This window comes from Caloenas nicobarica, chromosome 5 (assembly GCF_036013445.1).
Source record: "Caloenas nicobarica isolate bCalNic1 chromosome 5, bCalNic1.hap1, whole genome shotgun sequence".
NCBI classification, from domain to species: domain Eukaryota; kingdom Metazoa; phylum Chordata; class Aves; order Columbiformes; family Columbidae; genus Caloenas; species Caloenas nicobarica.
In genome coordinates, this window is record NC_088249.1 from 22,871,767 (window position 1) to 22,895,842 (window position 24,076).

Here is a 24,076-nt window from a genome sequence, read left to right on the forward strand (position 1 = left end):
AGCCAGTTCATGATCCATCTCACCGTGCATTCATCCAGCCTGCACTTCCTGAGCTTGCCTATGAGGCTGTTGTGAGAGACAGTGTCAAAAGCCTTGCTGAAGTCAAGGTAGACAACAACCACTGCTCTTCCCTTGTCTACCCAGCCAGTCATACCATCAAAGAAGGCTATCAGGTTAGTCAAACATGATTCCCCTTTGGTGAACCCATGCTGACTACTCCTGATAACCTTATTTTCCTCCACATGCTTGGAGATGACATCCAGAATGAGCTGTTCCATTACCTTTCCAGGGATGGAGGTGAGGCTGACTGGCCTGCAGTTTCCTAGGTTGTCCTTCTTGCCCTTTTTGAAGACTGGAGTGACATTGGCTTTCCTCCAGTCCTCAGGCACCTCTCCTATTCTCCAGGACCTTTCAAGGATGATGGAGAGCGGCTTAACAATAACATCTGCCAACCCTCTCACCACTTGTGAGTGCATCCCATTGGGGCCCATGGATCTGTGGATGTCCAGTTTTCCTAAACGATCTCTAACCTGATCCCCCTCAACCAGGGAAAGTCTTCCTTTTCCCAGATTTTCTCTCCTATCTCTAGGGTCTGGGATACCTGAGGGCCAGCCTTAGCAGTAAAGATGGAAGCAAAGAAGGCATTCAGTAACTCTACCTTCCTTGTATCATCAATCACCAGGGCACCCTTTGCATTCAGCAGAAGACCTACATTTTCCCTAACCTCCCTTTTGTTGCTGATGTACTTGAAGAAGTCCTTCTTGTTGTCCTTGACATCCCTGGCCACCTTTGCTTCCCAGTGGAGCTTGGCCTTCCTCACCGCATCCCTGCATACTCTAACAGCCTCCTGTATTGCTCCCGGGTGGTCTGTCCCTTTTTCCACATTACATAAACATTCTTCTTCCACCTGAGTTTTGACTGGAGCTCCTTACACATTCATGCTGGTCTCTTACTCCATTTACTTGATTTCTTCCTCATAGGTATGCATTGGTCTTGAGCCTGGAGGAAGTGATGTTTGAATATTAGCCAGCTAATATATGTCTTCTTGAAAAAAGGGAAGGAAAGGGAAATAAAACTCCCATTTTTTTTTCTTAATACTGATTATCGATAATAAGGAACCAAACCTAGGTTTATTACAGGATTCAGATTGGATTAATATGTAACTCATTTCTGTATTGGAAGCCTTGAAGAAGACACTGTATTTGAGGAGTCAGTGATCTTGACCGGGCCATATCTGCTCTGTTGGGCCCTGTCCTTGGGGCTTGAGAAGCTCGTACATTGGCAGTAGCAGCCACTGCGCGGGAACTGCTGGAGTGGCCTGTGCTGGCCTGTGCTGCACACTGTTGGGTGTTACGACAGAAATAACATCCAAAACCACCAGGAGAAGATACATGATTCTGTTTGTTACACAAAATAAAAGGTACTACAGCATGGGAAGGGGAAGGAAAATCCATCCAAGGTCCACCTGATGCTGCATGAAAGCAGGATTCCCAGCTTCTGAAGTGATTTAAAATTTATTCCCTATCTATATTCCTCTTTTTACTATATTTTATTAAAATGTCTATTTTATTACACATTTGTTGTTAAGCCCCCTTATTGAGGTCCAGGAAAAACTCCGCACACTGTTTCTTGCTCAATCTTTCAGCCATCTAAACCCCAGTGCGGAACAGCTCTAAGGGAAAGACTCCTCAGAAAGGGCTGCCATGGTGCTGGTTAGCCACCTGGTGCCAGCAGGTGCTAAGATCTGTGCTTCAGGAGGTCCCTCTGGCCAAGGAACCATTCAGAGTCTCCTGTTCTAAAAATTCTTCTCCCTGAATTGCCTACTGATTTGAAAATAAACACCATGGTCTTGACATCTACTTGGTATCCATAATGTGCTTAGTCTGCCTCTAGGCTTGGTGTAAGTGTGAGGTAATTATTGATTCATTCACTCCAATTCCAATTAGTATGGAGTTCCAGTGTGCTTATAAAGTGAAAACTCTATTTATTACATATATAAATATATAATGCATGCTCCTCCAACTTACGATAATCACCCTAAATACAGCATGAGTAATCAGAAGAAATGCATCTTCTTTTTCTCTCCCTCCTACACCTACATAGCATTTTTAGAGTATATGTTAGTGGGTTTTATATTCCATGTTACTGCTGTATTTTCTGCTGCAATATATATATTTAAATTAAATAGAAGTAATCAAGAGGTTCTATTGGAAGTATTTGCCTTGTTTATTGCTGAAAAGCACTGCTTGGAAAAGAGTAACTGCTGACTTAAGTAAATGTGAAACATAATGACGGGAAACAGCTGCATTCTGCATCTTTCAAAACACTAAATTTTCTTGTGTGAATGTCTAAATGTAGACCTCCAGCCTGCAGCGGGATCCATGCAGATGCAGACCCAAGTGCATAATCACAGGGCAGGGCAGGACTTTACATCCACTGAATTCAGCAGATGTCTCTTTTCACTGAATGAACTAGGTTCAGGCCCCTAATATTACCAGCGTTTGCATGCAGAAGAATTTTGAGAGGTTTTTTTGTACATAGTCCAAAACACTTTTGATTAATGTGTTAACATAATACACATAAGCTCACCCAGAACAACCGAAAACAGTCAGAAAAGGTGTAGGGAAAAGAGCTGTACACTTTTTTGGTATTGAAAAAATGTATTAAAATTTCTACTCTTTCTTAAATCTGTGAAAAGGAGTGTGTGCCATAAATAGCTTCCATGCTCATTTTCTCACATCCATTATACAAAAGACACTGCTGAGCAATATGAAGCTTTTCACCTACAAGCCACCAGTTCGAATCCACTGTATGTCAATAAAGATTGTTATTTCCAGCTAGCAGTCCTTCCATGACCTAAATGAAAGTAGATGAGTGGAGCACTCAATTCATATCCTGGCTGATTTCTGAATCTAGAAAAGCCACCATCATCATAATTTGCTTCCAACAGTAGACAAACGTGTTGCGCACTGTATAAACTAAGAAAGCACAACCACCCCACCAAGAAGACTGCCAAACACAAGCACTAATGGATACTTCACCTGGGTCTTAAGCACAGAAAGAACAAAATTTAGTCTCTTATTTCTAAATGCAATCTCTTTTCAGCGGAGCTGTGCCATAATGTCAGGGCAGAAAAAGAAAATTTCCATCAGATGCTTATTGCATGAGTAAAAGCTAGTACCTCTCCTCCATGAACTGTTATTCCTCACCAGCCAGGATCCAGCTCTAACTGTTTGTGTACCAAAAGCATGGAAAAGGAAGGTGTCAGGACCAGCAACATAAGTCAGGCTGCCCCAGAGTATCTCCACATCTGTGATGAGGTCACGGAAAGCCACAGCTCTCTCCTATTCCTTGGACAATTCAGGGCCTGTAAGTGCAGCATGAACCAGGGAAAGCTGTTCAGCTTATTCTGATTACATCTTACAGAGGTTCATTCACTGCCAGGTGAGTAATCATTCTCGTACTTAAAGAGCTAATAAAAACTTCCTTCGCTAGGGAGAGACAGCCCTGAAACAAAACAATAACCATTAGGGAGCAGAGATGCAATTCATCTTTGGATTTCAGTGATGGTCAAAAGCACTATTGCTGAGAGATTCGGAAGAGGGACTGTATCTTCTTTTCTATGACCTTTAATTACTAAAGGATAATATCTATTCTCTCTTCTTCAAGAATATGTGAGTGTGGATCCCACTGGAAATGACTGGAAAGCAGTAGCCCTCCAGTACTGAGTGACTAAAGGACTGTTTTCCTGAACTGGCATCTGACCTAGCTGCCTTGTCAAAGACACATTTAACAAGATAGAAAAGTGATTATTCTGTATTGCCACCTCACAACATATTGCAGAAACAGGTACTAACATCTGCTTCTGAGCTCACAGAACCACAGAATCATAAAATAGTTGAGGTTTGAAGGGGTCTCTTGAGACCATCTCTTCTGACTCCCTGACCCCCTCAGGGTCAAACTAGAGCAGGTTGTTCAGGACTTTCACTAGCCAGGTTTCTGCTGTCTTTAATAATGGAAGACTATGCAACGGTTGGTGAAGGAGCCAATAAGAAGGATGGGGACAGACTGTTTAGAAGGGCATGTTATGATAGGACAAGGGGTAATAGTTTTAAACTAGAAGAGGGGAGATTCAGGCTAGACATGAGAAAGAAATTTTTTACAATGAGGGTGGTGAAACACTGGCGCAGGTTGCCCAGAGAGGTGGTAGATGCTCCATCCCTGGAGACATTGAAGGACAGGCTGGATGGGGCTCTGAGCAACCTGATCCAGTTGCAGATGTCCCTGCTCATTGCAGGGGGGTTGGACTAGATGACCTTTGAAGGTCCCTTCCAACCCAAACTATTCTATGATTCTAAGCGTGCCTGGATATGCAAAACAGCCCACTCGTTAAATGAGAGCTGGATAAAATCTCTAAGTGGTTCTGAAAGGTGTATCTTTGATGGGCTGGATATAGCCATAAATACACAGGGAGGCGGTCCAAGGGATGTACTGCTCTTCCCTCCACAGACAAATACAAGTTTGAGAAGAAGAACAGCACATATAATGATTTGCAGAGAAGCCCAAGGACGTGCTAGGAATGAAGTTGGAGTTTCAGTTACCAAGTTTCAGTATCATCTTTCTTCAACTGAATGCAGCATGATACAGCTAAAGGAGTTGAAGATGAGTTTTTGTATTAGAGGACATCAACAAGAAGAAACATTCAAATATTCAAATTCAAAGCCAACTTTAGAAAGCAGACATAGAGGCTTCAGGTAGAAGTCTCTAACGCAAAAATAAGTGAGTATAATGTAGATCCTGAAGGTCTACTAATACTGGTAATACTGAATTTAAAACAGGATATATGACTGGATGTAATTGCATAAGTATGTGATATGCTGATATTGTTGTACAGTGAACCCCAAGAACTGAACATTAATCCAACGTGTTGCAAAAGCAGCATGTAGGAACCATATTTTTACCAGGGGCTTGCACGTGTACAGATAGCTTTAAGCAGCTCCTACTTAAAACTCATACTGTGAGAAGTAACTTGTCTTGGATGAGAACTTGTTAGTTTGTATCAAAAACAACTGAATCTGTAAGAAGCAAGCTGGTAGTCGTATTCAGCCGCTCACCTCCCATCTGTCATGCAAAGAGGTAAGTCAACTAGGAACATTAACTGCAGGTCATTCTGATATACACTCATATAAGATGGAAGAAGGGTGCGGGCCAGCTGGACATCTAGACAGGTACAACAACACAAACACTGTCATTTGGTAAAAGGTGATCAGGAAAATCATAGCCTTGTGCCATCTAATCCTAGATATTAGGTAGCATATATGGGAAAATAGCAGAAAACTACACAGTTGCAAAATTAAGCCAGTAGATAACTAGCACAGGCAGTATATGGAGCAGCAGATGGAGCACATGGTATCTTCCCTTGTGAACAAGTCTGTGATGAAAAATCTGTATTAAATGAATGTATAGAAGAACATTTATAAGGACTTTTTCAGCAGCTACCAGTTGCTGGATATCAAAAGTCTGGTGAGTAAGCTTGCCAGCTTGGAGGCGTAGTGCAACAGGGTTAATAACACTATACCTAGATCCTGATGATTTCCCAGTGAGAGAACAACTGAGTACATCTCCCTGGCTGTTTATGTAATGTAACATTATATGGACAGATTGCTTACCAGCCGTGCCACAACAGAACTCTCTAAAACAAGCAGAAACACTATGCAGACCAGCCTGACAACTTTCTATTCCAGGACACTACTGTAGCTTCATCTCCTTCTGAGAGCACATTACTCAACACTGCAGGTAGCTCAAGTGGGCATCTGTGCATTATAGTGATACTGCCCTGGAATGGTCATGACTATTGTCACTGTGGGGAGGACAATAAGCAACATTATTTTTCTTCAGGATTAGCCATAAGAAGGTGAGGTGGAAAAATGTGATTCCCTTGCTTTTATGGTGCCTAGGCAGAATATATTGACCTCAGCCACACTCCAGAAGGCCAGAGGTAAAGTCTAACAAATACTTGCAGTTCTGCACACCACCATTGGAGGGGCAATGATTCCTTCTTACCAGTGTAGCACAGTTTAATCCTCACTTGTAAAGGACTAGAGAGAAAGAAACTATCCAAGAGGAAGATATTGCCTATCAGTCGTAACGTCCATGAACTTAATTGCTCCTTATAGGCGAAAGATTAGCTGTTGTAGCTTCTATCTACTAGAGGAAGTAGAACACCCTTCAACTTCAAGTGCTGCATGCTTGGTGAACTCCCCACAAAAACATGAAGAGTCAGGGGAAAAAAAACCCACACCAAAAAACCCCCCAAAACCACAAAACAACAAACAAACAAACCAAACCAACAAAACCACACACACAACAAAAACAAACAAACAAAACCCCAACAAAACAAAACAAAAAAACCAAAAACAAAAACCAAGAGAGCTTGTGTTAGGAACACACGGGACAACAGCACCACTCCAAGGCATGTCCTACAGACTGGGTGATGGCAGGCAAGAACTGTGAGCCAGTCTTGAGCTTGCAGATGTCAGTGGATAAAGGTCCACTTGACTATCTTAAACTTCTGACAGAAAACAATATATACACATCTGCTAGGCTCCTTCAGGCCTAGAAACAACCTCCCTTATTATTTGGTGTAATGTAGCATGAGCAAAAGCTCCTTCTTCACTCCTACGTAATCTCTTGTGTGACTCCCAGAGAAAACAACATCCACTGCTGTTGGGGGCAAGCTTTCTTATGAGTGACACCCTGAAAAAGAATGGAGAACAATATATAAAAGATTAAACCGGTCAGATAGCTACAGCCATACCATGATTTTAAAAAGAGGATGAGGTTGTCTCCACAGATTTATTCACTAAACTCTGAAAATACTCCTAATCACTGCTGCAAATTTGCAGGTGTATAATATGTGTGGGCTGTATTGCTTGGGAAGAAGACAACTGTTATCCTCCAATGTCTCACTAAACTTCTGGCACAATGTTCGGGTTGCTAAGAAAGCAAAGTCTGTCCATCTGAGAATTGTATTCACTGCAATTCAATGGCAAAATGCAAAACCAGATGGGCCCTCTGGTATTTCACTTAGTTTCGACTGTTCCTTGTAATTTTATGCCCTACAGCATCTCCTTCAGAAAATGCATGAAACTCATACAAAGAAATAATATATTGCCAGAAGTAATGACTATAGACATATTCAGTCCCACAGGAGGAAAGGGAATCCCTTTTCCACTCATTTTGCACTGGGTATTACTCAACTGATGCTGACAAAGAGCTCTGGCATGGTCAAAGAGGCCTATTTATTACTATAGCAATTTTGGTTGGACCATCTGACATCCTGTAAGCTATACTCGATATCTTGATCTCCAGAGTCTCTGGAACTCTTAATAACAACTTCTGAGAAGTTAACAGCACCTTAATATGCCCCGGGTTGCATGATACTATTTCATTAGATGACAAGGATTTACGAGGTCCTTTGGTACTGCTTTGACCCTAGATCTTACTCTTCACAGCCTTTTTCTATACCAATAGAGAAAGATATTTTCCATTGTCTCAAATGCAGTGCAGATCACCTTCTTATTGACTCCGAATTGCTCAGCAGTGTACACATGACACACAGATTATAGTTAGTTTGCTGGATACTGGCCAACTTTGGGCTATTCCTGACAAAGTTGGAACCAGGACCTTGGCAATCACCTTAGAAATACAGGACATGGGTCCAGTACCAATGATGATCAAGACAGCTTTGATGCTGCTACCTCAGCACATGACTAACATCAGCTCTGGCTGTTTTCTGCCTGCTATCTTTTCCACAATAGTCTTCGCTTTCCTGTCTCCTATAGAAGGCCCTGAAAGAAGCCACCTCATTTGAGAACAGAAGACTGGAGCTTGTCTCCAACAGGGTCTTCAAAGACTGTTCCAGCAGATGGAGCTTTTACCTCATATCTTGCAGTTTACACATGCTTGTAGAGAATGACAATCGGACAATCAGGCACCTGTTCCTTTCTGAAATTCCCACACACAGAAGAGATGCCTGTCATAGCCATCCCATATAACGATTAACTCTGGAAAATATAGAGAACTTAAAGCTGGCAGAGCTTTGAATCACAGAGGGGTCATGAGAAGTCAGTCCAGATAGACAGAAGCAATTCATAGCAAATGGTCTAGGAGATAACAGAGAAGAGTGTTTTCTCAGAAATGAGTTCAGCTTGAGCGTGTTAGCCACGTTCCACTATCTAGTTCTCTGTCATAACGCCTGGAGGGAAATGAAAGAAGGTCACAGCACCTTTATGTCATCCTATTAAAGGAAAGGGAGACACAAAACTCCTACAATGCCTCTAATTTCATATATGTGGAATGTGTGGGCCCAATAGAATCCATAGTGACATCTGAAGATCTAGAAGACTTCAGTCCTCAAAGCCAAGAACAGAAAAATGAGACAAACAACAACAACGAAACAAAACAAAACAAAACAAAACAAAAGACTGTTGTAGGAAGCAATGGATTCGTGCATTGCTGCTTTGTTCTTATACCTGGCAAGGTTCTTGGAACACATTTGATGAGGGCTAGGAAGATGTGAGGAATATGTCTCCAGTATCAGGTGGCCAATTTCAGCACATGAATGAAAAATCAAAAGGAGGAAGATTTAGAGCCCTCCCAGCAGATGCTCATGGAACATATCCTCAAAAGATGTTGATACTTCACTTAGCTGAAGACAACTACTAAGATGCAAATGTGAAAGTACAGCTTCACCTCCCAACTGGCTGCCCTGAGGGCTTATCAGTTTTCCACGCTTGGGCAGCCTTCCTACCTCAAACGCAGCACGACTGGGTTCTCCCTTGCTGACTCGCTTTCTTTTTCTCCCGTTGCAGAGCCCAGCCCCCAGCCTCCCGTAGCTTTGCCTCAGAGAGATTGCTTTGCCTCTCAGTGCCAGCATGCAAAAACTGGGCTGACCAGTCACAACTGGGAGGCTCTTTCCCTGCCAACCATGATCGCCCTGACAGTTCTGCTTTCTCCTCACATCATCTGTCACCTCTCCCACTCCAACTCTCCTTCCTGAAATCAGCCTCCTTCATCTACCACATTAGGGTTGGGGTCAAGAGGAACACGGATCAGTGCTAAAGTCAGAGCACTATCTGCTTCCTTCCTACTCCAAACAGAGTGATGAGACCAACAGAGCCAGGGTCAAGCCTGGATGGGACAATTAGACTGAAGGAAAAGCAGTGAAAAGCAGTAGAGCCATAAGTAGCAACAAAAATCATCTTACTTCTGCTCCGAGGAAGAAACAGCTGGAGTGTTGGTGTTTAGGTGTGGTTTGGCTTATGAAAGACTGCCAGAAAGATTTAAGGAAAAGATCCATACAGTCGCAGGTCTGACACCACTCTCCAACCATCTACCACGAAGCTAATAGCTCTAGCAATACATCTCCGTCTGGGCTGGCCACTCTCTTTTCTGTGATTATCTTGGTATCCACTTTGACAGCACTACCAACAAATGTCACTGCTGATCTTGGCATTACCCGTTAGTTTAGATCTGTTTCCTTCTGGCCTAGTTCTGCTGATGAGTTTTATTAAAGACCTGAAGGAAGTGATGTGCTTCTTCACAGCACCAACACAACAATTAAATTCTGTTGTGCACTGCAATAAAATAATCCATAACTAATGCTTACAGCTTTTAATAATTTAATTTAAACAGCTTCTATAATAAAAGCCAGGTCAGAACTGTTACTCATGAGCACAGGAGCCTTACTCACACTCCTGTATGCTATGCAGTAGAACAAAGTATCTGTTGAAGGACAGTATAGTTTAATGCAGTATGTCATGATTACACAGAAAATAAGAGAGCACTTTTGGGCTAAAGAGCCTCTACTCAAGTCTTGTCATTATGCTATTGTTTCCAGAATAAGCAAAAGGTCATCATGCCCCATCTGCCACCATGTTCATTCCATGCAGAACTTTCTGCTCACTTGGTTACCTGTTGTTTGCCAGACAACTTTGTTTTCAAGGGTAACACTAGAAATGGGACATACTGAAAGCAGTCAGCATCTAAAGAAGAGACTTTTGGGCAACAAGTGTGGTAGAAAGAACTCTTCCAAAATGTTCTTTTTAAGCTGCTCAAAGACAGCAAAGATAAAAGCCCATGTCTTTTCAGGAATTTGTTCTTCCATGTGATCTGCTCTCAAAATAACCAAATCAAACAAAAAAGTCCAATCAAAAACTCTTCTTTCTCTACCACATATGAACAACACTCTATAAAGTCAGATATATCTCAGCTGGAAGCCCAGCCCATAAGAGTCTGGCCTTCATTGGAGTCATTACACTCTGGTACAAAGTTTCCAGCAAAACTCACTGTCTATATTGACAATGAACACAAGGCAGGAAGAAAAGGTTATATGGAGAGCATCACCTTGGCAAGTCTGCAGAAATGCAGATAGGAGGGAAATGTAAGACGTTATTACACTTGCTCCTGTCACCTTCCATCCAAGGCGATGCCCAATAAAGCATTCAAAGACCGGAATCAGTGTTTCATTTTGATATTTTTTGTGAAATCATAAACCTTTCTCTACTGGAAACATTTAAAGGAACTGAATCTTCTCTTCCCTGTTTTGAAAAGTTATGTTGAAGGGCACATGACCACAGATGGGCAAAGCCATCTAAAACTTTTATTGCTACAAGTCTGTTTTTCCTCATTATTGATTATAAACGAACACAAAACAGAGGAATCTGTAGAGCATAACCCAAATAGTGCAACACACAGGCAAGAAGTAGGGAACAAGATGGTTCAAGATGGTTTCAGGTGAAAAAGTTATCTGACAACAGCCACAAAGGACAGAACATCTTGGATATGGACACTCCATTACACCAGAAAGAATAAAAAGAGATCTTTCTTTGAATTTCAATCGAAATTTTACAAGAATGCCTAAAATCCAAATCCCCATTTTTAGCTTCATATTCAATGTAAACTAAAGAATTTTGTGGCTTTTTCAGCACACTTGGATAAAACTAAACAACCTACTATATTGTTTAATACTTAGGATTTAGCACTCTAGATTCCAATCCCATCTCAGTCAGCTTCTGACTCGATACCCTTCAATAATTCACCTTCTGCTTGCCTTTCAGTTTTGCCATCAGTAAAATGGAGATAACATGCATTTCACTGTGTGGTAGAGTGATGTGAAGGCTGACTGATTTATCAGTAGTTGTGAGATGCTTAGGAATACTCTGATGAAATGTGCCACATGTATGTGCAATTTATTATTAACCTGACAGTGTTTTAGCTGTTTTATTTTCCTGCCTTGCACACAATTCAAGTGCAGGATGCCTGAAGCACATTTGAATGGATGCCATGTGGCATTTTGATTGTAGCAGGTACTACCATTTACTTCTGAAATTCACAACTTTAGTATCACATTAAAGCAGGATTTCTGCAATTAATTTTCCTTCTTCACTCAGTTTTTTGTGGATTTGGGGGGGTTTTGTTGCTGTTGTTTTATTGTCTTTGGTTTTGTTTTGTTTGTTTGTTTGTTTAAGAAAAAAACCACATTTGAATGGCCTTGGTTTTAGTTCAGTATCAGATCATTAAAAACATTAAAGGCAAATAAGAGCAAGGAAAGAATCTCAAACAGAAATGTGCTATTTGGGCCAAATCCTTAGAGGTGAAAAATGATGGAAATAAATATGATACGAAGGTTAAATGATCAGAACTGCTGTTTAGAAGCCCAAACCAGTCACAAGGCTTCAGGGTCCCTGAATCACTTTTCAAAATTGGGACTTAAAGTAGTATGTTTTTAAACTGACAATATCGACAAATCTAAACAGATTTGGGTTTAGTTCTTAGTTAAGCGCATCTTTCATCAGTGTGAATGAAGGCTTTACTAAAGAGGACTTGGTGTAGGAGGTTAACTTTAAGTTGAATACTATTTATGTGACCAGATGTGCAAGAAAACTTTATATAAAATGATCTGTACATTTGATGTATTTTCTACAGAACAGCTCATTAATGATGCTGTATCTGTAAGCTCAGATAGTTCATGTACCCACACTGCAGCACAGTCAGCCAGCCCTTCAGAAGGAGAAAACAACTGGGCCAGTGTAAGGCTAGAAACTAAAACGGGTGAAACCTACATTTTGTTTCACTCTGAGACCTGAAAAGTGGCTTAAATTGTTTTAGTCAGCTTTCCAACAACAACATTTTGTCAAGTAACCAAGAGGAAACTTCAGCAATTTCAGCTCTGGAAGAAAACCAGTGGAGACTGTTACAAATGCCCCCAAATAGTGGGATATAGATTCATAGATTTTTAAGGCCAGAGGGAGCATTAAATAGACCTACAATACAGCAGTGACCTCCACTCTAAGTGGTAGCAGAGCTATAATTAAACACCATTGACAAATGAGGTCTGAAGTCACAGCCAATTGTTCTCCCGAGATAGAGGATCTGTTACTTAGTGCTTTGGTTTAGCTATCTTTTGCCTCAGGCAAACTGGGAGTCACCACCCTGGAAGTGGCAATGACAGGAAAAACATCCCAGAGCTCAAGGATGGCTGTCATGCCATACTGGTGCAGTTCCCAAGTGATTTTCATAGGCAGAGCCTTGTTCATCCAGCCCAAATCTCAGCCTGCTCTGGCTGCATTTCAAAGAGCATTTCTTGCACAGAGATGTATTTTTTATGGTCTTCTTTGGGAATGCCCATTGTGCAGTCCTCAGGTCCAGCTACATTGCAAACTACTCAGGTTCACTCCAACACACACAAAAAGCTAAAGACCAAACTGCTGACAATCCTAACTTCTCAAATCAGCAGCTGTGGTTCTTTAATATATGCAGCCTTGCTGCCATCACTGTCACTGTACAGAGACTGCACTGTTCAATGACACTGTGGAATAACCCATCCAAGTCCTGTTCACCCAAGATCATTCCTTGGACCCTTCCTTGGTGAAGTTCTTGAAAAACAGCAGTACCTGCAGATCTGTCACTTCCAATGAACTTAAATGATAACAGTGCTTCTCTCCTGGGAGGTTTCAAAGGGTATAGATCTGACTCATCACCCTACCTGTGCTCCAGGCTCTGCTTACTATTTGTGAGCTGGAAACCTGTTCTTCTCTCTGGTCAAGTCTAACCTATGCCTAGGTCTCCTTCTGCCTCCACTTCTGGACCTTACAGTTCCCAGAGTTGCAGCACAGTGGGGTTGAGTTCTCGGGTTTTCATTAGAGCTTTTTAGTCAGTGTGGGAGCATACGTCCCTTCCTTAAAACACTTCTACATTTTTGTGATATATTGCAGCTCATCAGTAGTAGGTCTGTATTAGGGACAATAATGTCAGTAAGTTATAAAATAAGCTAGAAATACATATGCAATTGATATAGATTACATTTTAAACTAAGTCAGAATCCAGAAATTCTACAAAATAAAAATATATCACTTTTTCTGCAGACTGTCATCAAAATATTTTTTGTAAATATTTTGATTTGAATGAAACCACCATTTCTCACGAGGAAAACATTTCCAAGCTGTCTTATTCTGATGTGTCTTAGCTGGTCAAAATGTTGCTTCACAAGTCTTTCATTTCAACATGCCACAAGACAGGGCAGTCAAAATACAGACTGCCTTAAAAATACATTTATGTGTAAGATGCAAAGTAGAGATAAAGCATATAGATATATAGGTCTCATATCTGTTCAAAACTAGAAGGTTTGGAAATTTGTTGTAGATATGTTCATTGCTCCAGCTGAGACACAACTGAGCATTTCAGCTTAAGTAATGAAGGAAAATAGAGAATTCAGGAGGAGACAGCTAAGACAGTAACCTATCATTAATTACAATTTGATCCTCAGAGCCCTAATTTTTATTTTCCTTTTCAATAAAGAAAAAAAAAAATCAGATCTCCAGCAGCACTGTGGCCACTAGAGGAACTCTGAAGAAAAAGGATTTTGCCATTTTCTGCAGCATCCAATGTCTTCTCGGAGGGTCTTCTAACCAATAATAAACCTATGACCATATCACTGTCACCATGAGTACCTTCCAAGGTGCCATGATCACACATCTACCAGTACCTGAGCTAGCAAATTTTCAGCTAGATGCACCTGTATGAGTTGCGCCTCATCTTTGACACCAATACAAACACAGCTCTAGCTCTGGTTATCCTGAGAGATGTGACACTACTGCTTCGTGATGGCAATATATCCAATCCATAATTTTAATGTTCATTGATCTCCTGTTATCTTCCTTAAAAGTTGAAGCTATGTGAATAACAAGGACCTACATAGATCTCCAGTTATACCAGAGGTCTGGCAGGCATCCTGCAGGGTGATGGTACCTTTCCACAGCCCCTGCCCTCTACCTCTCTCCTCTCTCACAGGACCCACAGTAGAAAAGGCAAAAAACAGAAGAAAAAGCACAGAAATTCTGGCTATTTTCCCAGCTTTTTCTTTTAGGTGGTCCTAGACAAGCAATTTAATCTCCTTTCCTCTTCATAAACCTCACTTTTTTTCTTTTTCCCTTCTTTTTTGTTTTTGGGGTTTTTTTTAACAGCAATTTATTAAGGAATGATTCCATACATTTCTTCCTCATTTAAAAAAATTCTTTGGAGAATATAAGCAATATCTTTTCCGCCACATACAGAAAAGAGCTTAAGGAATTTAGCAGCAAACATCGCTGAGCTATGAAATTCACAGATTGCAACACAAGCCACTCTCATCTCTGTTAGCTATTGCTGTCTCACCTGTGCCATCTGACCAGCCTCGGTGGACAAAGCTGCCTTTAGCTCCAAGGATTTCTCCTATGTTACCTCGAGGAGAAAGCTACTGAGAGGCACTCTGACCCTGAAAGCCAGCCTGGCAGGACAGAAGCAGCAGGAAAGACCAGAAAATCAAACACATGCCTGTGGAGACACTCCAGAGGTTTGGAAAACTCAGAGTGTGTCATTTTCCTCAAGTACTAAGGCAACAAACTGAGAAGAAATGAAAATCCACCCAAGAGACTACAGAGTCAGAGAAAGGCTTCTGAATAAATGCAGCAGCCAAGTAAACTCTGGGGGCTTCCTGCAGCATTAGAGATTGAAGCCTGGTTTTAACCTACAGCTCAGATTTCTACATCTACCGATGAACTGCTTGTTCCTTTCTGAGAAAGGTCTCTGTCAGATATTCAGAGCCAAACCCAGTCCATCATATTCACTCAGGTTATTTTACTGGTCAAATTCCATTATTAGGAGGCAGAAGATCACCCCTCAGGAGCAAAATCCTGGGAGGCAAGTGCCCCTTTCCTCCTTGGCCTACATTACAAACTGCAGACTAGCTACAAATACACCTGCTGGGTCTAATAAGCAGTTAAGAGTTGTGTTGATGACAATTAAAAGGAAAAGAAAGAAGATTTCACGTACCCTTTCAGTGCCTTAGAACCACGAAACACATGCCAGCTTTGGGCTAATTAAACACTCAAAACCAACCCAACAAGCTTCCTTCTCTGTTGTCCTGCTTTTTACACGTTGATTCATACAGGAACAGAGGAAGTGCAAACTCTGCCATTCTGCTCTGGTGGCCTTTTCTACTCTCTTTGCTTTCCCTGACAGCACAAAATCAAGGCAAGTCTCAAGCAGGGATGGTGAATGAGGCAAGCTGGAAGCAGCAATCACAGCAGGGAGGGTGCCAATGCAGACAGGTAGGCAAAGGTGGGTCACCACACAAGGAAAAGCATCTGAGGTTCATGACAGAGGGCATTTGGGGGAATTCAGTGGAGCACATGATAACAGGTACAAAAAAAGAGTCAAAAGCTCTCCTTCTCCCATTGCTCCTATCAGCACCCTGCAGTGCAGCATCCACTCCGTGTCACCAGACACAGAGAGGCTACGCTGCTGCTTGGGCTCGGTCTTGACCAGCACAACTGTGGCCTGGCCTGGGAAGGGTTTGAGTACTCATAGTGTGACACTGCAAAAAGCAGCAGGAAACTGGGAGATGTCAGTTGAAAAGAAAGAGGAGGAAAGCTCCTCAAAGATGGCCCCTAACAAGGAAAGACACCTTAATTTCTGACTGCAAGCCTAGCTGGAAAACCAACAATAAAACCAGGTCATTCTACTGGGTGCTCGTGAATTATCATAATTTACCTGTCCTGCTAAGATATTTATACATCTCTATCATTGTCATACAGAAGCATATGGGATTCTTAATACCTAGAATACAGGAAGCCCCACTGGCTACATATTTCAGATATGAAAACTGAGACACAGAGGGTAAACAGGTACATATTCCCTGCAAAGAAAGGTCAGTTGACCCACTCTTGCGTCCTTTAGTCCACCAGCAAATCACCCTTGGAACGTAGGAAACCTCTGGCAGAAATGGAAATTATTCTCTCAGGTGATAACGCTCTTATGACCAGACCACTCAAGTTCTGCTGCCCCAGTCCAGCTTCTTTACACATTACACCTTGGTCTCCCCTCAGGATAATGAGGTGAGCAAGTGTACATGCAGGCAGGGCCTGGACAGCTGAAACAGCATCACTGGCAATGCTGCTGGTAACACAGAATGTGAATGTAGTGTACTCAGGTCCCAGCCCCCTTTCAGAGTAAACACATTCAAATACAAACCAGTTTTGCTTTGAGTAGTCTGTGACTTCTACAGTCCTCCCTACATCCCCACATTTACCTCTGTCAGCCCTTGGGCTGTTTTGGACCCAGATGTCAGCTCCTGGACTTGTTCATAGATGGAGGAAGGGAAAAGGCTTTGTTCTGCAGGGTAGGTTTAAAATGGCAGTGAGCCTGTCTGCAATGAAGGATTGTGGGAGAGAGACACACATACACCCGAAAGTCACACTGCTGTCTCTAGACAGCAATAACATGGCAGTTGCTTTGCTTTCTATAGGGAGAGAAAGAAGCTTCACTATCCATCAAGTTCAAAGTAGGCCAGCAAAGGAACAAGAGGTAAAGTGAAATCAGAAGCTGGCCCAGGACAGGTGGCCGGTCTACCATTTCATCACATGGATTACCACATTCTCCCACATCCAGGAACACTCAGTGCTGAGGTCGACGTGCAGAGGCTCATCTTCTCAGTAGTGCCAGAGTTTGCTGGACAGATGTGCTCCTCCTCCGCTTCCTTCTCTGTAGCTTTGTCAGGCTGTTTCCAGTATCCTCAAGGTAGCTGGGAGGATTATCTCCCTCCATTTTCCATCAAAACTCAACAAAAATTACCCTATGGCAAATGACCTGCACACCTCCATTCTGGAATTAGGATGAAAGCAAGGCTACAGCAAGTGATGTCTTGCTTGAGGCTATATTTACTTCTGATTGACCTCCACGACAGGCTGCCTAGCTCAGCAGAAACCTGGACAGTAATAATAGATCAAGTCTTCCCTGCCCACCCCCCCCCCTTTTTTTTTAGGGCAAAACCAAAAGAAAATAAACCCTCTTTCTGAAATCAAATTATCTCCTGATTGTAAGCTGGAAAGAGAAATTTCTGGCTCTGCTTACTTTCATAATTGTTATTAGTTACTTTTATTTAAATCGTTCTTTAGTAATGCCCCAAAATTGCAGTTTAGATCCTAGCTGTGCACACTTTGGGACAGAGCAGGAGCCAGCAGGCTGGTCTACAGGCTGATAGAGGAAGCTGGTATCCTGACTCCAGCTAGATTTAGTCCCCCAGAAGCTCAGTCAGCCCGTTCAAATCTACTCTTTATGACAGCTGAGAACTGTTATCAGGCAGGTAAAACCAAGATGGAACAGTTGCTGTAAAAAGCCTATGTGAACTATGGGTTACTCTTTTATAAAGTAACATTTTCATCCTGTTTTTCTCCCCAGGTCCCACTTCCTTCTTGCCTACAAACTGTTCTCACTCTTCACCAGATCCACCTCACACCAAATGGCGATCTCCTTTGTAGTCAAACACAATGTGCTTCATTTCAGCAGAGATGTCCAAGCTTTGCCCAGCTGAGGGCTGTAACTTGTTTGTTGCCTGAAGGCTGCAGCTGATCTGCAATCAAGCAGAAAAGGATTGTAGCCCCATGGTCATCTATAACACAGAAGACTGAAACAAGAAGAATATAGCTGTCAGCATGTATTGCAGCTAGACTGTCTGAATCAATGGCACACTCCATACAGGGGCCTGGACTCTGCCTGTGGCTCCCCTGCATTAAAAGCAGGCGATGGTATGAAGCAAATCCAGGTAGGTCTGAAGCTGCAGGTACTCCAGGCTTGGTGACAGGAGATGAGTCCTAGGCCATTTCTGGGACAGGGTGTGTGGAATTTAAAATGAAATTCTGCGGCTCCTGCTCAGTTTTAATATTTATTATTAAGAATAACAAATAGTGCTTAAATTGCACTTTGGAGTTTCAAAACACTTTTAAACATTAATTAAAATCCTAACACATCATCTTTCTCTGGTGCCCATCTGGCAATGCATCAAAAAATTACAACCAGGCTTGAAAAAAATTACTATTTTCAATAGAAGCAAAGGAACTTAAACCAGGAAGAATGAGCAAGAGAAAGAGATGAGGAAAACCAAATTGCTGCAAAACTCAGTCACAAGTAGAGTTCTTAGCAGCTTTTGCCCAATGCCAGAGCTGGGGTATAAGAAGTGGCATAAAATAACAGATTTGCCTCTTGCAATATTTACTCCACAGCCCTTGAAGACTATCAGTTCTAGAGTTTTATACTAGTAAGTGAAGATCTGGGTCCCTCAAAATGCGTCCCCAAGCTGCCTGCTGTCCTCTAGAACAGCAGAGCACAGGAGCAAGGGAGGGTCTGCAGCTGTTTATTGCTGGTGAATTCAACAACAACCAATTTATATTCATCTATCAAGGAATATGCAAGTGGAAGCAAATATTATGGTCATGTTCATTTGTTTCTGATTACAAAATGTATGTAAATGCATATGCAAATAAAGTGTCTCCATCAGGTTCGTGGCAAAGTGCCAAATTAGCCCTTCGTGTTACAAAGTTTGCGGTGGCTGGCAGGGAGATACAGTGACTGCAAGTGAGGTTAGGCAGTTCTTTCAGATGCAGGCAAAACTGGGCTGCTCCAAAAGGACAGGTGGGGGACAAATCCTGCAGTAACTTGTCACTTTAAACGAAGCTGAGGGGCTATAGAAAAATCTGTTCCCGCTGCCGTTAAAAGTGTGATAATTACAGAGCAACGGGCTCCTCTGTCATTCAGCAGGCAGCATCCCCAGGAAATCTTGCTCTGTAATCAAGGGAAGAGGTGCAATCAGGCCCCTATTCAGGCTTCGTTTAGAAACAGCCCCTGCAGGCAATACAAAGGCTTCAGCACGGTGCTTTGTGAGGCTGGTGATCACACCAACGTCTTGGTTCTGCAACTACTAGCAGAGTTAATGTCATTTCTAAGCACGTATTCTGTTCACCTTCCCTCACAAAGTCCAGAAGGGAGAACGGTGAGGTCTTGGGCCAAAATACCCTTGTACATACTATGTTCCACTCACACTGTCCACATCAGTGAACTCACTCTCTACTCCACAATGTTGGAGCAAGAGAGAATTTCTTGCAGACTAAGGAAGACAGCATGATCCTGAATGAGTAGATATGAACATGCTCATCTGGCTGCTACAGCAGCACTGCTTGTAAAATCTGTGTGGGGAAGGTTCTGGTTGTTGCGTTTTTTTTTTTTTCCCCAGTGACACGAATGTATCTGTGCTGCTCAAATTCAATGGGAACCTTGTTCTCTTGGCAGCAGCCTGATCTCACAGAGACTGATGAGGTTTATTAGAGGGGAAGGTGTGTCTGAGTTCAGCTTTCTTGTCTAATGCCACCATTGCCCAGAAACATACAAATTAATTGCTACTCAAATCAGCCATCCTTTGTACCCTACAGAGCTGTCAGATTCAATGAACTCCAATTGCAATAAAAACAGTATCACATTTTATTCAAAACAGCCAAACCTTCTAAAGTGTGCACACATCTGCACTCCCACTGTATTCACTCAGACACAGAAATTGTACTTCTCATTGTCCAGCAATGACCAGCTCAGCTGCCCATCTGGGCACGTAGCTACCATGATATACACAACCCTGCTAACTGCAAGTGCATGGTAAGTGCCAAAAGTCTTTCTGCACATCAGGGCACATTCTGGACAGCGTTTAGAGTTTTGTCTCAGTATGGAATGGTTGTTCTCTGCCGTGGTTCACCATAACTGGAACCACACTTTGCATTACAGTAATCCCTAATACTGTAAATGGAGCTTCATGCCGTCACAGGACAGGCTCAGCAGGTTCCACTCTATTTATTTCTTATTTCTCTGGCCACAGAATAAATGAGTTTGCTGTGGTTTTACCATCTGCAGACACAGGCATCAGTCAATAGCCAAGTAATGGCCTGGACACTGTCAAAAGAACTCATTATTAAAAAGATACATATTGCATTTAGCTGTTCAAACAGAAGTTGTTATTGATTGGATCCCATCAGTTCCCAGTAAAAGAGCCAGCTCTGGTGACAAAATGAAAATAGCGCACAGACTGTAGACTGGTAAAGGCTGTAATGGAGTTAAGGATCCTTCCCAAAAGGGAGTTGTTGATATCCAGTTGAAAGAGCACGTCTTTTTCAAGAAACGAGACTGGGAATAAAATAACCATGTTACTTCTGCAAATATCCAGAGAGGGGACAAGGAAACAAAACAAAAGGGAACAGTTCTGACAACAAACATTTAAATTTCTTGGGAAAAAAGCAAACAAAGAAAATACAAGTTGGTTAACGGTCAATCGAGCCATAGGCAGGAAAAGCCTCATCCAGTCTGGCCATTCCTACCACATCCTACTGGTCATCAGTGGAGGTTCTCTCACACTCACAGAATTGAAAAAGAGCATCTCTGGAGTTTGCCAAGTTTTTTTAAGTCAGATAAAAAGGTGGCTACACTTAACTTGGTTCCTGTTTCATTTCCTTGCCATTTTTCTTTGTCTGCTTGTTTCCACTCACTAAACAGCTTTTCTTCTGTTTTTACCCTTCTTCTCGCAATCTGTACATAATCTGTAACATTTTTGGGTGACAGCATTTAACACACAGAAATCACAATGGCTGCAGCATAAAGGAGGCAAAAAACAAGGCTGATTTTAAAATTCTGACAGAAATCAAACATACACCAGAAAGTAATACAAGAGAAAACTGAAGAACCAGACATGGTAACAACTTTGTGGAAACCTGTACATTCGTTCCATTGGAAAAGTTCTCTGCACAGCATCTCATGTGTGATTGAACAGATCACAGCTACCAGCGAGTTAAAAATGTTTAGTAAAAAAGGTACATCGTGACAAACTTCTTTGCTCACCCTTAATAGAAGGTTGGGTTGGAAACTGATGAATCACTATAGGAAACAAACAGCAATGGTGACGCATGGCTTCAAAAGATAACAATAGCACTGCTTGATCCATGATGTCTACAACAGAAATATCCCTGGCTTCACCAGAAGGTGTATTTCATCTTGCTCTACCCACCCAGGAAATGCAGAAATTCCGCCATCCAGGCCCTGGTTAGAGCTCTCACAGTTGCCCCACAAACACATAGAAGCCTTGTTCACCTACAGTAGTTTCTCAAGACGTTCACTCAAAACCATGTTGATATCTTGAAGAGCAACCCCTGGAGTCTGGATCCATTAGCCCAGCAGCACGAAGAGGCTCGTGTCTTTGTGTTTCAGGGTCCACATGCCTGTGTGGCTCTTGCAATCTTCCATCGCCCACAATTGGCATTTGGTCATGAGGTGTTTGTTTTGTAAGTGTATGAGGATCAGGCCTGGCTGCCCAGCTATCGAAGTGCTTGGTCACACCCAGCGGTCTCTTCAGCTCCACATAATTAATGGTTCAAGCACAAAAAATAGTTCTGGCTCATTATTGGTTTGGATCTCATGGGTGCCGAGCAAATAGGTAGGAGGAACTGTGGTTTTCAGCACCTCACAGGCTCACGTTTCCTATCTTATCATTACATACTGGCCTGTAATGTCTGGATATAAAGCCAAATTTTCTGTTATCATTAATAATACCTTAAAATTAATGCACGTATGTATGTCGTGTTTATTTTCCAAACTTTCCCTTCCTATAAAAACATGTTTGCTTTGCTATCTATACTGTCAATGCAGAGTTGTATTTACCTAATATTTCTGTAGGGCTTTTTGCTTACATACCAACTGTACAGAGACTTCATTTTCAGCACTTCTCACATTCTACTTAGTAAATTCTGGTTGATCTATTTTTCTTGCCAAAAGTAGTAAAATATGTTAGTTGTGATAAGTAAGATATTAACACAAGTATTTCAATTTTGACAAAATTTGAGGAGTGTTTTTTCCTTGAGATTGGACACTTCTTGCCCAGGTTTCATCTTTCGCTCAAACTCTTGTGTTTAAACCCAAATGTCATTAAAAAAGCTGTAATGAGATTCTCAAATTCACACTGGGATTTCCAGTTGACTTCAGTAAGTCTATTGCATATATGGAGTTAATTATCATCACATTGCTAAAGATCAAGGAAAAAACCCTGAAATACTCTTCATCATGTGTTTTGCATGACTTGAAACTTCTGGACTCAAATTTTAAAAGACAGTATAAAACAACGTGGAAACAGTCAAATCCCTCTTCCCTTTGCAACACTAACAATGATTGCTCAGCAGGTCCCAAAGCAAATTAATCAAGGATGTTAAAACAATCAAGGTGTCACCCAGTGATTAGTATGCAAGCAACTGAGGGGAGCATGGGACTTCCACAGACTAGCAACAGCTATCACCAAAGATGGCCAAACTTTCGCAATGTTACACACGTGGCTCTCATTTACCAACACTTCACTCAGGCCCCAAAGACAGAGGGTACTGGAATTCACCCAGATAGCTAAGAACTTCTTACCACTGCTTTTACCAACACCGGGTACTTCTGTTTTTACCAGTTTATGTTCTCAACCCTTGTTAGTAAGTTGCTGATGAAAATCTGCCCATATTACAAGTGTAGCCTCCTTTCAGAAAGGCACTTTTTGCAATTGCTCATGTTCTCTATCTGCTCCCATTCCACTACTTCCAGCCAGAAAAAGAGTGGTGGAACTTTAGTTCCTCCGATAGCCACCAGCAGGGATAAGACCTCAGTCATAGCTCTGCTAAGTGACAAATTAACTCTTTAGATTTGTAAAGATCAATGGGAAGCAGGGAAGTGTTCTCTTACCTTCAGAACATAGCTTGCCAGCATATCCAGTGGCTGAGCAGTCACAGTGTGGTTCGCCGTCCAGGAGGAAGCAAGTGCCACCGTTTTCGCAGGGGTTTTCCGCACAGAGCCCTTCCATTTCCAATCGGACCCCTTGACTGCCCAGGAGCTGCGGCTCAGAGTTGCCATATTTCAGATCCAGGATAAATCCTTGAAATGGAGGCTGACTCAGAACACCATCAAGGGTCAAGGCAGCAGGACGGATGTCCAGCGGGACTCCACCAACAAAAAGGTCACTGACGATATTCATATACTGGCGTTGTGGACGCACCTCGCCTGGCTTGGCTTCACCATCCAGCACTAGCACCGTCCGAAGGTGATTGCGGCTGACCATCAGGAAGTGCCAGTTGCTGTCATTGACCTGCTTGTCTGTGATAACCGTAGTCTCCGCACAGTCTACACTGAACTGGAGCTGGATGCGCCCATCAACGAGGGACAGACAGAGGAAGTCACAGACACCACCATCATCAAAGTAGAGGAGGAGCCCAGCAGAGACATTGGTCTTGAACTGGAAGCTGAGTTCGCTCCTAGTGCTGGCATCCCAGCGGAGGTAGCGGGCCCACTGGTTGGGGATGCCCATGAACTCCAGACCCAAACAGAGACCCAGCAAGGAGCCCAGCAGCAAACTCACCTTCAAGGTGAAGTAGATGGAGTGCAGAGTGAAGCCCATTGTTTCAAGAATCTGCTCTTCCTAAGAGAAAAACAAAAGCCACACTACTGGGAGGAGAATCTCAGCAGTCAATGCCAAATGTTAAATCCAACAGGAAGAGGAGGAAAGCACAGAAAGTGACAAAGAGAGCGGGAGAGTAAGTGGAAAAACAGATAGCAAGTACACGTGACCAAGAGGAAATGTCTTCTCCCCAGGGAAAGATCTCAATTATCCTTTAGGATCCAGCAGCTTTTATCTCAGAATTACAGG

The 24,076-nt window shown here is 42.3% G+C and overlaps 1 protein-coding gene across 4 annotated transcripts in view; it reads right to left on the reverse strand.

Moving 5' to 3' along the window:
- Positions 1–23,827, reverse strand: part of NRXN3 (neurexin 3) — a 984,867-nt gene extending 961,040 nt beyond the window's left edge. For all 4 annotated transcript variants that reach the window (XM_065635027.1, XM_065635026.1, XM_065635029.1 and 1 more), the window contains exon 1: positions 23,119–23,827. In XM_065635027.1, the coding sequence (XP_065491099.1) occupies positions 23,119–23,827 (709 nt within the window). The remainder of the gene's footprint in view (positions 1–23,118) is intronic.
- Positions 23,828–24,076: the final 249 nt, after the last annotated feature.